This window comes from Antechinus flavipes, chromosome 4 (assembly GCF_016432865.1).
Source record: "Antechinus flavipes isolate AdamAnt ecotype Samford, QLD, Australia chromosome 4, AdamAnt_v2, whole genome shotgun sequence".
Lineage (NCBI taxonomy): Eukaryota > Metazoa > Chordata > Mammalia > Dasyuromorphia > Dasyuridae > Antechinus > Antechinus flavipes.
Window position 1 is genome coordinate 357,405,772 of NC_067401.1, and position 17,355 is coordinate 357,423,126.

General features: G+C 38.2%; 1 protein-coding gene across 2 annotated transcripts; it reads right to left on the minus strand.

Moving 5' to 3' along the window:
* Positions 1-205: 205 nt before the first annotated feature.
* Positions 206-13,061, minus strand: TBXT (T-box transcription factor T). Of its 2 annotated transcripts, XM_051993656.1 has the most exons (8): positions 12,856-13,061; positions 11,553-11,817; positions 10,562-10,696; positions 8,636-8,697; positions 8,453-8,514; positions 6,155-6,331; positions 3,548-3,677; positions 206-873 (listed from the first exon to the last, which is right to left on the minus strand). In XM_051993656.1, exons 1-8 carry the CDS (start codon positions 13,059-13,061, stop codon positions 600-602), a joined length of 1,311 nt encoding a protein of 436 aa, XP_051849616.1. In that variant the 3' UTR covers positions 206-599. The 2 variants fall into 2 exon arrangements, with proteins under 2 accessions (XP_051849616.1, XP_051849617.1); XM_051993657.1 differs by lacking the exon at positions 6,155-6,331.
* Between the last annotated feature and the right edge of the window lie 4,294 nt (positions 13,062-17,355).

Sequence of the window (17,355 nt, forward strand, 5' to 3'; positions counted from 1 at the left end):
ATTGTTTCCAACTATCAATTTACTCTGTCTTTAAACAGCTCAACTACCATTATGTTCACTGATATACAAAGTGACCTGGAAATTGATACAAAATAACACTGATTTTTCTTTTTAACTAAATGGAAAAGAACAGTTCATTTAAAGAGGAACAAGTATACTTAAATACCTCACTGACTAAAGATCAATGGTGAACTGATATGGGAATTGTTATGTTTGTTGTCCAGATTTTGTTAGCAAATATGGAGTGGAATCTTGTGTCCATGAAGTTTCTGAGTCCCAGTCAAACAAACCTAGGTAAAAGTGGGATGGTTAGTATGTTTGTCCTAAATCCAATTCCCCATGACAGGAAAAGAAGTCCAAGTCCAAGCCCAAGTCTGAGTTGCTGCTCCTCTTTCCCAGAATTGAGGACTTCATACTCTTGATAAAACAGCAATCTGGCTTTCATTCCTTTTAAATGTAGTCCAGCATTCTTTCTACCCCTTTTATTTCCTGAACCATTAAGAAAGACCTTTAGGAGTAGACCAAATCAGCCCATGGGAATCAAGAGGAAACAACAACAGAAAGTCTGTGCAACTTTTTTTTTTTTTAAGTGTCTCTATTTACATGGAAGGTGGTGATACAGGTGTCCATGAGGCTGTGAGGCGGGCATGTGCTGAAGCATCATACTGACTGTCAGGGATATCTGTGGCTGAGACACTGCCTTCATACAATGGAGATCCAGAGGAAGAGGAAGCTGGAACCGCATGGGGCAGGGATGGGTAGTGTGCAGTGGAGCCCCGCAAAAACTGAGCTCCCAGCCCATTGGACATCCCTGCTGACTGAGCCACTGGTGTGATAGTGCTGTTACTCACCGACCACAAGTTAGGATACTGACTGGAATAAAAAAACCTGAATGAGTAAAGAGAGCATGGAAGCCGGCCACTAAAAGGAAAAGCACATTTAGACAAGGAAAACAACAACAATAAATCCTCTTTATAATAATAAGAACTCGCCCATCAAAATATTTTTCAAAGCAGGGTGATAGAGAAAAGTAGGCACAGTTATAATAATAATAGAAGCTAACATTTGTATAGCACTTTAAAGTTTGCAAAATGCTTTGTTTTCTCATTTGACCCTCACAACATCCCACTGTGGCTGGTGCTGTTATTACTCCTACATTACAGATGGGGAAACTGAGGCTAAAAGAGATTATTACATGCACAGAGATAGATTTAGTGTCTGAGGAAAAACTAGCACTCAGGTTTTCCAGGACTATATCTCTCCTTAAATAAGCTACTCCTGTCTCGTTTTTATTCCTCTTTAGCAAGTAAAGGAGCTAAAGCACAAATGACTAATCTAGAGTTCCTATGTAAACATACACAATAAGCGTTTGATGAATTCAATTAAATTACAAATACTTACTAAGCCTCTACTGGCTAGGAGATAGAATATTTGCAACTCAATTGAACCTTATAATTTAGAGGGGAGGAATATGAAAGAGACATAAAGACTTTGTTAAAAGAGGGAAAGGCAAAGCCTTTACCAGCTTGGGGTGGGAAGGATTTTTCCAGGCCCCAGGCCTTCTGGCTGAAGAGCTCCAGGGAGGAGGATCTGATCTCATCCTCTCTTGAGGATCCCATGGTTCTAATTGTAGGGAAATTCTGTTTTATTTTTTTTCTTATCATCAAGTTTTAAATTAAGTATGATTGGAAAAACTAGGGGGAATGGATAACTCTTAATGTAGAGGTCAGTAGGAAAAATCTCCCAGTGACAGAGGAAGTCTGGGGGAAATGGTTGGTCCATCTAGTTTAATTAGTTAGTATAGAATGTCAAGAGCATAAAAGGGTGTACTGTAAAGATAAAATCTTGAAAGGTAGAATGGTTCCAGATTGTAGATTATCTTGAACTGTATGATGAAGAGTCTAAGTTTCCCAATGCTCAGTGCTGTATCCTTTAACAATCAAATTACATGAAAATATTTCTTAGCCTATGAAGGAGAGTTATAATGAACCAAGACTAATCCAATGTTATTTTGTGCACTTAATTACCCACAGTAAAAGCCATTCAAGCATGGTAGCTTGCATTAAGAATCAGGAGGTTGGGTTCTCTTCCTACCTCTACAGCAGATGTCCAAAGACATTGGTCATAAGTACTAAAGGGAAACACAAATGGCTAATATATAGATCCTGAACTATATTACAACTGAGGACGTTACAGTTGAGTATATATATATGAGTAATTTTTAAAAGGGAGCTTGCTGGCACAGTAGAAAGCTCCCAGAGGTAGAAGCCATAATCACAGAATTTTGAAACTTGGATGCTGGAGAAGGAAAAGGAAAAAGAGCACTTGCTATACCCTTGCTTAGGTGTCAAGTACAAATTCATTTAATTTAACTTAATCTGTATTTAATCTTCACAAAAACCCTGTGGGCTCGGTGCTATTATTTCCCCCATTTTACAGCTGACAGAAACTGAGGCAGACAGAAGTTAAACAATTTGTCCAGAGTCAAACAATAAATGTCTGAAGTCAGATGTGAACTCAGCAAACATACAAAAAGAATCTCCACAATAATATATTTGACAACTGATTATCCAGTCTCTGGCTGAAGAGCTCCAAGGAGGAGGATGTGATCCCATCCTCTCTTGAGGATCCCATAGTTCTAATTGTAGGGAAATTTTGTTTTATTTTTTTTCTTATCATCAAGACTAAAATTTCATCTTCCCCCTGCTACTTCTGGTTTTGCTTCTGGGGGCAAACAGAACAAATCTAATCCCTCTCTTCCACAACATGCTTTTTCACACATGGCTAGAATTTCCCCTAAATCTTCTCTAATTAGCTATATAATCTTGAACATAAATTACTTAGAATCTTCCTGAAACCTTATCTGTAAAATGAATGGGGGTTAATTCATCTGAAAAAAAAATGAGAGGGGGAACTTAGGTCACCTTCTAGTTCAAAAAATTAATGCCCTTTATAGTCATTAATGATCTCAAGAATAATTATATTTATTTCTGAATTTGAAGTCCTTTCCCCAGGCAGAGGTCTTGAAGTACTTAGCATCACTTCCATCAACATATCTTCTGTTTATTTCTTCCAGTCCACCCCCACCTCTCAAATGTCTTCACTATTTCTTTCACTTAAACCAATTCTACCTACTAACTCTTCCAGAACAGGAGCCACATAGTGAGATTTTCTATTAATAATTGAGGTTAAAAAAAAAAAAAAAGCATGCATGTTAGAAGTTTAAATGACAATGGAGAAGTTTTCACATTTTTCTATCACCATAAAGTAGCCCTGCCTGAAACCTGAAAGTGGACTATAGCATGAGGTGAAAGCTACTTTCTCCCCCCAATCTCCATCCAGCTCTGCAGCCTGCATGAAAGTGGTTCCTGGCTGTTGTTCATCTCTGCATGTACTAAGCCAACGAAAAGAGTAACCAGAAAGGAGACTCTAGTTCCCTCCTAACATATGAAAAAAGCATGGCTTCATTATTCATGCAATATAAACCAGTAAGGGTCTAAACCATGATTTTGTATAATCTCTAAAGAAATATAAATATAACTCTTACCTAGAACCTGGAGACGTGCCAGTACTATGACTCATGGGCAGCATACTGGTATGGGTGGGCATTCCAAGACTGGACCAGTTATCATGGGATTGAAGCATGGACAGACAGGCAGAAGAATTGTCAGAATAGGCTAGGGAATTTGCAGGAGGAAAAAAAAAAGATTACTGGGATATCTCCTAAACAAAAAATTAACTTGATACCAAATTTAAAACGCTAAACAAAGCAATTATGTTAATAATTATCATAATTAAATTACTGTTATACATTAGAGCTATCTGTTTATGTCCTATGACAATGCTAATAGACTAGTTTGAGACTTTGCCAATCCTATTTGCTTAGAAAAAAATTAAATGTTGGAAGACGCATATTTAGAAGTGGTAAGCTCTATATAGTCAGACAATTTGGTGAGAAGAGAAAATATTCTACATACCTAAAACTACTTAGTTGGGGGAGAAGATTCCATAATGAAATTGTGTATATCAATAAGAAGGAGTTAATATTGAGTGGTAAGAAATGACACATAAGTACAGAGAAATACAAGAAGAGAAATGAAGCAACAGAGAATAAGTAACAATATTAGAACAAAGACTTTGGCAAAATAAAACCACAACCGGAGTCAAAATCTGATGCAAGTCATAAGAACTGGAAGGAAACATGAATTATTGCTTTTAATTTAATAAAGCTAATTAAATTAAATTTTAAAATATAAATGAAAATCATGTAAAGCTTGAGTTTTTTATGCTGTATTTAAAAAAAATTTTCTTTAAATGTTTTTGTTGATGGTTACTAAGCTTTGAAAAGAGTTAGAGAATCTGGGCATAAACTTTCTCTCTCTGACAGCTGAGTGATCTTGGGCAAGTCAATTCAATTTCTTAGGTCTAGGTTTGTTAAGTGTGAGATTAAGGTATTGAATTAGAGCACCTGTGAAATCCCTTCTGGCTCCAGATCTAGATCAGTCATATCTAATTTTTCATGAACCCATCTGGATTTTCTTGGTAAAGATGCTGGAATGGTTTGTCACTTCCTTCTCATTTTGCAGTTGAGAACATTAAGACAAACAGGGTTGGGTGACTTGCCCAGAGTCACATACTAGTAAGTGTGTGAGTCCACATTTGAACTCAGGAAGATGAGTCTTCCTGATTCCAGATCCAGCACTCTTCCACTACACTACATAGCTGCTCAGACCTAGGACTATGAACTTATTTTTTTTTTTTAATTTAAAATAGAGAAAGAAAAGCACTCAGTCAACTATGGAAGGCAGACGTATTTTAAAAATATCATCTAGTTTCTTTTGCCATATTTTTCAGGGGCTAACTTGATAATAATAGAGGTATCACTTCATGCTCACAACTAGGTTTTTCTTATTGGTATGATCATTAAAGCCAATAACAGATGTTATTGGGAGTTACTTTGGAGGCAGTAGAAAGGAACCAGGTCAACCTATCATTCTTTACTTATTCTCCTCTGTGAATTGAGTCAGCAGTGTCAGGGGGAAAGGCACTTTCCTGGGTCAAAAAGCAAAAGTGACAAAAAAGTTATTGATCTACTGATGCTGACGGGTAAGGGGGAAACCATATCAACCCTATTTTTCAGGACATGTAGTTGAAAAAATAAAAAAGCTACATATGAAATCAGCAGAATCCATGTCTTTACAATAATCAAGGATTCTTAAGCTGAGGTCCATGAATTGGTTTTAAAAATATTTCTAAACTGGGATTTCAACATAATTAGTTTCCTTTTTAATCCTATATAATTTATTTTATAAATTAAAAAAATTCTAAGAATATATCCACGGCACACAGAAAGTTCAGAGCTCCTGCATTAAGTAGTATATATGAAATATAATACTATACACAATTTCAGAGAGGAGGAGAGGGCAGAGTATTGAAATCCAAGTTTTGCTGTACGTCAGAGACCATTTCCAAAAGGATAAAAAACTTCACAGGTTTAAGCTGAGTTTTAGTTGGAAGAGAGAATCCCTGGTTTTTATTTTTTGATTTATTTTGATTTATTACTGATTTATTTTTATATTCAAATAGTCTGGTTTTTATTTTGATTTTCAAAACAAAAGGAAGGAAGGATGAATAGAAAGATTATTGTATTGTATCTGATGTGATTCTTCCCTTAACAAGGTCCCAAGAATTCATATAGAGTCTAACTGCCCACTTCATGCTGTTGGTAAATGTTCCTAGGGTGGTGAAAATAGAGAACAATTTTATATGGTAAGTGTTACTCATTTTGGTCTAACCCTTGATAGAAGAGGTGCTCTAGAACTCACACTCTAGGCTAACTTAGGGTGACTTTCATTAATCATTTTCCATCTCTTTTTATTTTGCATGAGTAAGATACCCTGACACCCGCAGGTTTCATGGACATACTTGAAATCTAGGTTAAATAGCTGAAAAGCATAAGCAATTATCTTACTCATCCCCCCTTCCTCTCTTCCCTCTCCCAGGTCCATGTCTGTGTGCAATTGTTCCCTTGCCAGAAGGCAGCTCAAACTTCAGTCATAAGTGTTTGGAAAAGAGTTCTTAGTGCTTGTGGCCAGCCATTCCAAAATTCGTGCTCTTTTGGTCATCACCAATTAATCACAGACATCAGACTTACTTGGAGAGTTGTTTCGATGAGTATAAGGGTTGGGATAGGGAGATGATCGATGGTTCCTCAGTGTGGGGTACCGTTCACAGCCATGTGTAGAAGAGAGTGACAAAGGAGCTCCAAACTGAGCATGGGGATTGGTGGGTGGACAAAGAGTACCAGTTCCAGGAAGAAGCCATCCTCCTACTATGAGCAAGAAATACTGAGTAACTATTATATTAGTTATATTATCAGTCAGAAAGTGGGAAGAGAAAAAAATCCATAGGTTCTATATTGGTTTGTAAAATACATAATTTTGCTCACTAAATTGTGTTTCTTTTGTAAATATTTCCCTCAGACTGCTGATCTCCTTCCTTCATTATTTCCCCTGAAATAGCTTCAGATCAGTTTTCATGTTAACAGTCTAGTTACATAGAAAGTAAAAATGAATCAGAAAATTCATGTATTGAGTACAAAAGCAAGAACTCAGTATTGGAAACAATCATACAGTAAAATTCAGAGTTTAAATCTTTCTTATATTGAAAAGTGATTTTTAATGTTTGTAAGTACGAGTGATTTTGGCACTAAAAATGCAGACCACATCTATCCATACCTTAATAGACATTTCAAAGATCTACGGTTTTAAAAAAAATTGTAATTTAGGGAATCCAAAACACATGTTAATAGTGCCTACAAGACCTGATTAGGATGGGAAGATCCCCTAAATAATTTTTTTCTTCATGTGTCTTCCTTCCTTCCTTCTCTTTGTATCATTGGAAATCCAGGAAACATGTTAATAGTGCCTTCAAGACCTGAGGATGGAAAGATCCTGCAAATACTTTCTTTCCTCATGTGTCTTCCTTCCTTTCTTCCTCTTTCTTTCTTCTTTCCTTCCTTCTTTTTCCTTCCTCCCTCCTTCTTTTTTTTCTTCCTTCTCTGTCTCTTTCTGTCTTTCTCTCAAACAGCGCACACACACACACACACACACACACAAACACACCTTTCGGTAATTTAAAATCCATTTTTCCTTCCATTTCCTTTTGAAAAATATAGTTTCTTGTTTCAAAAACAACAGGACAATTAATTTGCATAAGCAAATGGCTCACAATTACCAAGCTAAGAACAGTTCCTTAGACAGTATCTAAGTGAGTGAAGCAAATATACTCAAAACATATGTGAAAGATCATCTGTGGTCCCAGTGTGTTTATCATCTACTTTAAATAGCTGAGTTATTTTACAAGAGACTCAGTAACTACCATAGGATAATAAACAGCTACATATTCAGAAAGAAGAGAAATTTTTTTAAATCAGAAATGTGTTGTGTCTGTTAAATCATCTTTCTACCACTTGAAATTACTGGTCATAATCTTGATAGTTCCAAAAGTATCATTACTTTTAATCCTCAAACTTTGCATTCATTTATTGCTTCGCCTGTATGCAGTACTTTCCAAAAAGTTCTGATCTCCGTTTTATATACAGGGAATAGTGATACACCTTTATTACTAGAGGCAGGAAAACATTCTCTCCTAATATACCCATAGTAGTCCCAAGGTCCAAGGTAGTTGTATAAAGAGTGTCCTATTTGTTTAGAATTCACTGCCCCAAAAAGAGAGTATCCAAAGAATAGGAGTATGAAGTCAAATTCTAATCTTTTACCTATCCTAACAGCCATTGAGAGGCTACTTCTGATTGCTAAGCTACCCCTGATCTCCCAGAAAGTCTGGTCCAATTCAATTTTACCTTAGGTGCAGAGCAGAGCAATTTTCCAGACCCTATAAACGACTTGGAACTGGATTTAGAACTTCCAATAACATTTAAGACTAGACTACCTTAAACCAAAACTGTCTTCCCAGTTTTAGAAAGACATTTACCACTAAAGCCATTTATTAGAAGTGAACCCTGCTTATGTACATTTGTCTTTTGTTTCCCCCACAAGAGAGCCAGATTCTGAAGCTCCTAGGAAATGTCTATCTATTTTTCTCTCTCCTTTCATTTTTCTGACCCTGATTCTTCCCACCTGTTAAGCTGCTTCTGTATATATGTGCAATGAGGCAGAAGTGAATAATAACGTAACCCTGATCAAGTATAACTTCCCTATCTAAATAGGATCACAAAGTCTGAGAAGTGTTCATCTTAACTAAAGAGGTAATCAGTACAAGCTGGGGGAAGGGGGGAGTCCCTGTGTCCTGTGCTCAGAAGGACAATTTTCATACCCTGCCTTCACTCAGTGATCCCAAAATTACTTTTCTTGACTTCTAGCTCTATCTCCATCTCCTGGGACTTAATAACAAAGTGTATTATAAAACAATAGCTCAGTATGGAACATACATTGTGAGTATCCAGTCTGTTGGTTGTCTCCTGATTCTTCCAGAATATCTTTGTGATCACTTCTGTAAAAACAAATTTAATTTTTATCAAAAAAGAAAACTCTTCCAAGGAATATTGATAGAACTAATATTTGAGCTTCTGTATACTTTGCTGAGTGGGCATGGTTAGTAGGAATTCTCTCACCTTTCCTTTGCATCAAGGAAAGCCTTTGCAAATGGATTGTATTTAATTTTAAGAGCTGTGATCTGAAAAACAACAAGAAATTGAATTTGCTAATATACTTTTGCATTGCCCCAGTACTAAATTTAGTACTAAACAATACCCCACAAAAGATCAACAATCAGCAAATATAATACTCAATTTTTATGAGAAAGTCTTCTGTGACAAATGATGAGGTTCTAAAGAAAATTTTCAGGAGTATCATTCATAGATGGAGTTTGCTTAAAGTCATTTTCTAAAGAAGATCCACCGCAATAAGTTTACAAAAAAACATCTAATTGTTTAATAGTCTCAGACTTACTTTTTGGGTACATACAATGTCAAATGAGACTTTCATGATAAAACCTCCATCTTCTCTGCTAGATTCTAATTTGGCCATGTACATTTGTTAAATAATTGTCAGATCTCAAGGACATCTTTTGTTGTCTAAGTTTTGTCAGAGAAACAGAGATGGTTAGCATCTCTATTAAATCCTGTCCAAGATTTTATCCCAAACTATGCAAACAAAGAATTCTCTTTTGGACAGAAAGGCTTTTTCTCCTTTCCAGTCAAAAGAAGATGCTCCAATCTTCTTTCCTCATTGGACAATTATGATTACCCTCTCTACCTATCTTAACTTACATTCGTTTAGAGCTGGGAGGAATGATATCTGCCATAATCTAATCCAAGCCCTCTCATTTTACAGATGAGGAAATTGAAACTAAGAAGAGTAAAATAATTTGCCCACAAGTGCCAAATGACATAGCTTCGATTCAATTCAATGACAGATGCTACTCTTTATGATAAAATTAAAGAAATGATATGCGTTGTCATTTTTTAATTCTACAAACTCAAAAACCCCAACCTTTTCTTACTATTTACTTTTAGTGTTAGTACAACTATATTTGTTGATACTAATATAGCATTTTAGGTATCTAGGTAACACAATGGTTAGATAACCCAACCTAGAGTCAGGGAGACTCATCATCTTCCTGAGTTCCAAATCTGGGCTCAGACACTTACTAGCTGTGTGACTCTGAGGAAGTCTCTTAAACCTATTTGCCTCAGTTTCCTCATCTGTAAGATGAATTGAAGAAGATTATGTCAAAATATTCCAGTATCTTTGCCAAGAAAACTCCAAATAGGGTCACAAAGAGTCAGGAATGACTGAAAAATGACTGAACAACAACATAATGCAATTTAACATACATATATATATATGTGTGTGTGTATATATATATATATATATATATATATATATATATATATATATATATATATATAAATAGTTTTACATACATTCTTTCATTTGATAATAATGAAGAACCTACTAGATAGACATTTTGCCCTGAGGAGAAGTGCTGCCCTCTGAAAGATACTTGCTGCTGATCAAGGACAAATCATTTAACCCCTTAAACCACTCTCTAAGATTAGAAGATAGAGATTTATAGACTACTTTAATACAGAGAATTTCTTCATCCAAAGAGTTCTATAGCTATAAAATCAAAGATCAAGAACCATACTTTATTATATTATTTCTTTTTAGATTTTTTCCTCTCCTTTCCCTCTTATTTTTCTTAAGCCTATCTTCCACAGCACTCAATATGTTTCATGTGCTTTGAAACTATAATATTAGTCCAAAGGTAATTTTTAAAATTTTAAAAGTTTAAACAGAATAAATTTCAGTCTCCCTCTCTCCCTTACTCCAAAATATATTTGCCCAAATAGCAGAACCAAATATGATCCCTTTAAAAAGATAATCCATTTTTTTTTGCTGTTTATCTTATCTCTTCTTCCCTCTCATCCTCCCCTTACCCCCCTCCTCTTTTTTTTTTGTAGGGAGCTCTAAGTTTCAAATTTCTGAGAGAGTGAAATCTCAGAAGCAAAGAAATTTTGAATAGTCCTTCCTACCTCCTCATTCTGGTATGCAGTCACTGCTATAAACTGGGTCTCAGGAAAAGAGTGGCTGGTTATCATGCGCTGGGGCCCACCGACTCTCACTATGTGGATTCGGGGCTCATACTTGTGTAAGGAGTTCAGCATGATCTGAGGAAGGCAGGAGAAGTCCTCCATTAGAATGCATGGTGAAGAAAACAATTTCATCAGAAAGAGAAGTCATTCACTTGATACTAAACTTTTAGGAGGAAGACAGCCATTTCAGAACCCAGAGTCCATATCCCAAGCATAGCAGATCCATTCCAAATCAAAGTGAAAAAAATGTTCTATCACATAAATAAATACCTCTCAATGTATTTTTATTTATGCTGCTTCAAAGAACAACCTTTTCATAAAGGAGTATGCTACACAAACACTATTAAAGTCAATGAAAGACAATCAGAAAAGTCTTATTTTTGGTTGGCAGAATTAAGACCTGAAGTCTCCATAATAGCTATGGCTACCCTTAAAAACCTAGATTTGTTTTGCATCTTGGCAGGAAACAGCCTTCCAGTAACTGTTCCCAAGCACAAAAGGAAAAAAAAATTAGAAAACTTTTTTATTTACCACAGGTTGAAACAAGCTTCAAGTTGTAAATGTTATAGGAAACATTTAGTGTTACTAAAAGAAATGTTTATAATCAAACTCAATACATATCCCTAACTTTAGGATTCCTGAAATCTACTTATGGGGTGGGAATGGAGTAACCACTACCGCACATATAATATTTAAAATTAGGCTTCTTTTTCCTCTTATCTTGCTCATCTATATTTTAGAGAGACTTAGTTTTCTTGTTATCAACTTCATATAAATAAGAAGCTAAATCTTCAATCAGAAATGAGAAGGGGCAGGATTCTTTTGCCTGAAGAGATTGATCACTGGGTGGCCCCCTGTGTCAATTCTTCTACCTTTTCAGCTTAGGACTCACTTCTCACCAAAAGTCTGTCAAGATGAGGCCAGGACCTACCTGCCCCCCTCCATTGAGTTTGTTGGTGAGTTTGACTTTGCTGAAGGAGACAGGTGCTTTCATCCAATGAGCTCCAAAGTTTGGTGAATCTGGATGAATGTAGACACAACTCGGGGCCTGTGGTTCTGGTTTGCCCCCTGGCACCCACTCTCCATTTACATACTTCCACCTGTGATTGTCTGCAGCCACGAAGTCCAGCAGGAAAGAGTACATAGCATTGGGATCTAGGCCAGATACATTTACCTTCAGCACAGGAAACATTCTCCTGGAAAGGAGGAGAAGCAAACGGGAGATGAAGGAAAATGGGGTTGGAAAGGGAAAGGAGAAATGGAGTTGTTTGCTATGCTCAGAGAAATTTGTCCCAAGTAGGTAGCAAGTTCTAAATGTTTAAATTGATGATCTTAAGGGCCCAGCAAAAGGGACTCAGCTTTTTCCTATTTCTTGACTGGTTGTAGGGTTATTATGAAAAAGGTGGGACAGGAAAATTTTAGTAATTGAGAAGGAAAAGTAGAGGGAACCGGAAAGTAGAAGAGGAAAGGAAGTGGGAGAACTGAAAATTAGGAAACCCAGCATTTCCATATAGTTCCTGAAGTATTGAAAACTTCCTGATACATTCCTGGATATTCCTATAACACTTATGACTAAAGATATGGTCGAGAAAATATAAATGCTTATTAGTTCAGGGCCCTGGCCTTTCAAGCTAACCAATTCTTGAGGCACAGCACAAATCTGCAAACTAAAGTGGGGTGTGTGTGTGTGTGTGTGTGTGTGTGTGTGTGTGTGTAAAAGAATAGGCTGGGGGGATGGAAGGACCAATATTTCCCAGAAAAAAAAAGGGAGGTAAAAGATTTCCCCTCCCAGAAATTAAGGTGCATATTCACAGCCTTTCCCCATGTGTTTCCAGACTGCAGAAATTTGCCTTCTAAATTAGAGAGTTTACCCTGAATTAATCAGAGACAGACTCACAAGAGTGGATATTTAAGAGCTGGATGGGACCTCAGGGACTATTTAATCTTCAATGCTCTCATTTTACAGAGAAGGAAACTGAGGCCCAGAGAAATGAGTGCCTGGGTCAAGATCACACAAATAAGTAATAGCAAAACTGGCATTCGAACCCCTTTCAACTGTTTTGGGCAAATCTGGCCAAGAACCCCAGAGGTCAGTAAAAGATGGCAAAGGAAGAGCACCAGTAATCGAGTCCTTGTACAGGAAATAGAAGGTTGGGGATGCTGGGGGCCTAGTGCAAGAAGAGAATTTGGATTAAGAAGGTCGGGAGATGGAAATGCGGAGTTACATCCCTTACCTGCCGTTCTTCGTGACGATCATCTCATTGGTGAGCTCCTTGAAGCGAAGCCAGAGTTCATTCTCCTCCAGCGTGACTCGCAGCGCACTCTCTGTGGGGTCTCCTTTCTCGCTACCAGCCTGCAGCTCATTCTCCACGGCACTTAGCAGATGGTCCACTCGGTACTGCAGGCTCTTCCCAGAGCTTTCGGTGTTGGGGGAGCTCATCCTCTCACTCTCTGCCCCCCCCTCCCCCACCCCCACCCCTCCCCCACCCCGCAACGGTCCAACTCACTCTCCGAGAGCCACTTTCAGCTATACCAGGTTGTCACTTTTGCAAGAAAACTCAGAGCTGGAAGGAGCTGCGAAGTCTCCCAGCGCACAGCTACAAACTTGGAAGGGAGTGGGTAGATAGAAATTGGGGGAGGGGGTCAGGGAAAAGGGGAGGGGGAAATAAGTGAATTCCACTTGAACTCTCGGTACGTGAGACAGAAACTGGTCTTAGGAGTAGTAATTATGCCCCCCATAAATAGAGCCCATGTGGCCCTGGGAAGAAGGAACATGCCTGATTGGACAGGAGCACCCTTTGATGTGCTTGGCCCTGGGGACCGATTGGCTGGCCGCGGCCATATCAGAACTGGGCCCGGGGAAAGCCTGTGATGTTAATTGCCGCCAGTGGGATCCCGCGAGGTTGTTTCATGTAAATTCCCCTCTCTAACCCTCCTTCCCCCTCCCTTCCCAAGTCTCTACACACCCACACCCACACCCCACCCCCTCCGCCTTCCCCAAAATGTTTGCACCTCTATCAAAGCCGCTGGAACCCGCCACTGCAGCCGCCGAGGAGGAGGAAATGGACAGCCCCATAACTTGCCGCCTCCTGGCCCTCAATTCATACATTCATTGCAGAGGCATTGACACTTCTCTATTTTTGCTCCTCTCTTCACCCACCCCCACCTCGTACCCCTGCCGGTCTTCTCTTCTCTCTCTCCTAGTTCACCCTCTCCCAGGACGTTTGTAACGCATGGGGCAAAGGCTAGAGATTTAAATTTGTGGTCTCACCTGGAGATCTGAGGGCAACAGTCCTTGGGAGATGCAAGTCAGTTTTCCCTTTAAAAACACGCAAACGCCTTGGTAGCACCTGGTTGCTACCTAGCTTGCTATAAGTAATAGATGTAGCTTCTCTGGATTTTATTCACAGATACAAAGTTGGAAGCTTTTTGGTTACCTTCTCGACTACACACATTGACGGTTGGTCTTAAATGGCCTTCGTTACGAAGCTGTAAGTCCTCATCAGAAATGGAAAATGTGTTCTTTTTCTTTCTTTTCTTTCTTTCTTTCTTTTTTTAACCAAAGCGCTACCCAGTAGCTGAAACACGCATAACTTGAACTTTCAAAACCCTTTTATTTTGTTCCACAAACTAAACATTTCGATTTCTCTGCATATTCATTGACTAGGAGAAATGGTCTTTATTTCTTTCCTTTTTTTTCATATATGACTAGACTACTCAGGACCCGAGGAGCAAGATTTAGAGAGACAGTGGAAGGGGTTCATTTATTCCCACCCACACGCAGGGTTTGGGAATTGCTCCCAGTTCAGAGTACTTTGCATTCTCTGCTGCAGTCAGTGGTGTGAGGAGAGGTTTATTACCTTTCGGTGAGAACCTCTGGATGTAGGGAGAAGGAGAGGTGACAATGAGCAGGAAATAGTTCAATGGGGTCTCTTTAAACAATAACAATCCCTTTAAACAGGAGCCCAAACAGGCGAGAGAAAGCAGAAGCCAGTGTAAAGCTGAGAATTTTTTTTTTTTTACTCAAAAAGCTTTTCCACATTTAAAGATCTAGTCTGGCTCAATGATTTGAGTTGATTCAGGAAGCTTTAGGTTACAGACGCAGTTGTTTCTTGTAAAGTTTCTCCATCACATCAAATCATCTGTCCTCCTCTCAGAAGAATAGAGGTGTCTGGTTTAGTGTAGTACTACTACTACTCTATGTTAGGAGGAGGGATTTTCATGGTAACTGGAGGTCTTCACCTACTACCATCCTGGAAAGTTAATCAACTCTACGCTACAATTTTGAACTCAGTTTTGCTATTTAGGTAGCAAGCCTCCAGAATTCTGTTACTTAAAGCACAAGCTACGTTCTTGAGATCACCCAGAACAAGGAAGGGTCTTCTCTTCCTTCAGTATGTCTAAACCTAAAAAGAGAGCTTTATGGGAAAGGAAATAAAACCTTCGGTTCGTTTAGATTTGGAGGGAGGTTGCCCACCAACTTCTTTCATGGTTTAAGACTGGTGGACATCCAATCTACTAGAGGGTGGTTGCAGACTCTCCCATGCTGGCGAATTTGCAGCGTTGTGCCCCTCGGGGGATGTAGTGGAGATAAGTTCAGAGACTGTCATTCCCAAGTTGATTTATCTATTTATGTCCAATTCGACTTGCCTTTCTTAAAACAGGAATCTCCAAAATATTCCGAATCAGAAGCTGGGTCGGTTTATTTATTCTGTCCTCAATGCTCATTGCTAGGAATTTAATTACTCTCTTGGGAGAAATTATTCATTACAACCAAAATGGACTAAAATACCTTTCTTCTGAATTTTTGGTTACTGGTTTTTATTGGTCTATCTTAAATATTTTTTCTTTAAAGAATGATATCCTGAAGGGAATCGTTCTACTTTAGACTTTAATTATGCATTTTGAATTTTTAAAAGAAAAATGTGGCACCTCGAAGAAGAGTAAATGTATGTGAGAAAGTGAATGTCTACACAGAGGAAAAACTCATTTGGGATGCGGCATTAGGCGCTAGGGCGCAATCTCGTATCATCCGCGTTAATTCAGAGCTCTATTTATTTTGGTAAATGGTTTCTCCATTTGTTTATAAGAATTGATAAATATTGGAAGAATCAGTAGATAATTTTGAAATTTTTTAGACCAGTTCTGTAGCACAGGGGAAGTCAGAATAAAGCAAAAAGAAATGCCCAACAGGAATATTAAAATTCCCAATATTTGAAAAGATGTTGAGGTTCTTATAAGGTTCAATGCAGAAAAGAAGTGTCTTGGGTTTCCTTAACTAGGGTGTAGAGGAGGTCTTCTGGTTAGATGGGATGGGATTTTTCCTTCTCTTGAGTGACTTGTGTGTTCTCTGGTTTCCTTCACGTTTTGCCTCTTATTTTTTGAATCCTAATTGTTCTTTGGTTCTCAAGAGAAGACCCAACTCTCAGTCTTTTCACTGAGAGCTGCAGTGCATGACCATTTACAGCCAAAAACTTCCTCCAAGCCCAGAAGCAATAAAGGCTTCCCAGTTTATAGCAATGTGTTCCCCACACTGGGGGCTGGGGCACTTCCAGCTGTTTCTTTCTCAAGGTCTGTCTGCCTTCTCATTGCTATGTCTCACCCACCCTGGGATATCTGTGGATATTATCAACATCGGACATGATCCTTATTTTTCTTGCAATAAATTGGTTATGGACAGACACCTTGTCTACCCTACTCTCCCCTCACCTTACCTCTAGACAATAAGCAAAGTAGCCAGACAAGCATCTTAAAGTTAAATAATTTCTTTTCTACAGCCACCTCCCCAAACTGAGTTTCAATTATCTCCTCTATGGGACACTGAAGGTCCCTCTCATTCTTGACAACCTTTTTCTTCATTGAACAAAAACTAGTGGTATAGTATTTTACCATGACCGACAATAAAGGATACAATTAAAGAGATTAGTCAAGATTATAATAAGTTATGTAGTGTCAGGGATTTCCCAGAATTCAGATATGTAAAGGGAAAGCTACATTCTTTACATTTCTTTTTAATTTCATGTAGAATTTGGAGGGCTATGACTTTTCCATTGATATAATGAGGTTAGAAATTGTAGATTTAGAGCTGGGAGGGACCTTAGAGATCATCTAGTCAAATCTCTTCATTTTACAGATGACAAAATTGAGGCCTGGAAATATTAAGTGACTTGCCTAAGATGATGCAGATATTAAGTTGTAGAATTGGGATTCCAATATAATTCCTCTGATTTCAAGCCACTCTATCAAGCTGCCTACAACCTACATTTATCTAGTACTTTAAACTCCCTTGATGTTGAACCACTTAAAACAATTTATTACAATATCTCTAGCATTCATGACAGTTTCTTCTAGCATTTTCTACAGAAGCATCCATTTTATTCATTCCTCTTTAACTGAAAAGCAATCCAAGGAAGTGACTCCCACCCCCACCAATTAGCAAGATGCTGCTGGGGGGGAGGCACAGTAATAATTGTTCTAGTAGACATTTACTTTCAAGGGAACTACTCTCATTCCGGTGGGGAAATCTTAGGGATAACCTTCTCTAGATACCTGAGATAAATCCTTTCCCAAACACTAGCTGAATGACTGTAGGGATAATTGAAGGTGGTATTCATTAAGCATTTATTACATGTCGAGCACTTTACATTTTACACAATAACCTGTGAGATAGGTGCTGTTATGATTCTCATTTTACAGTTGAGGGAACTGAGGAAAATGGAAGTTAGGTGGTTTGC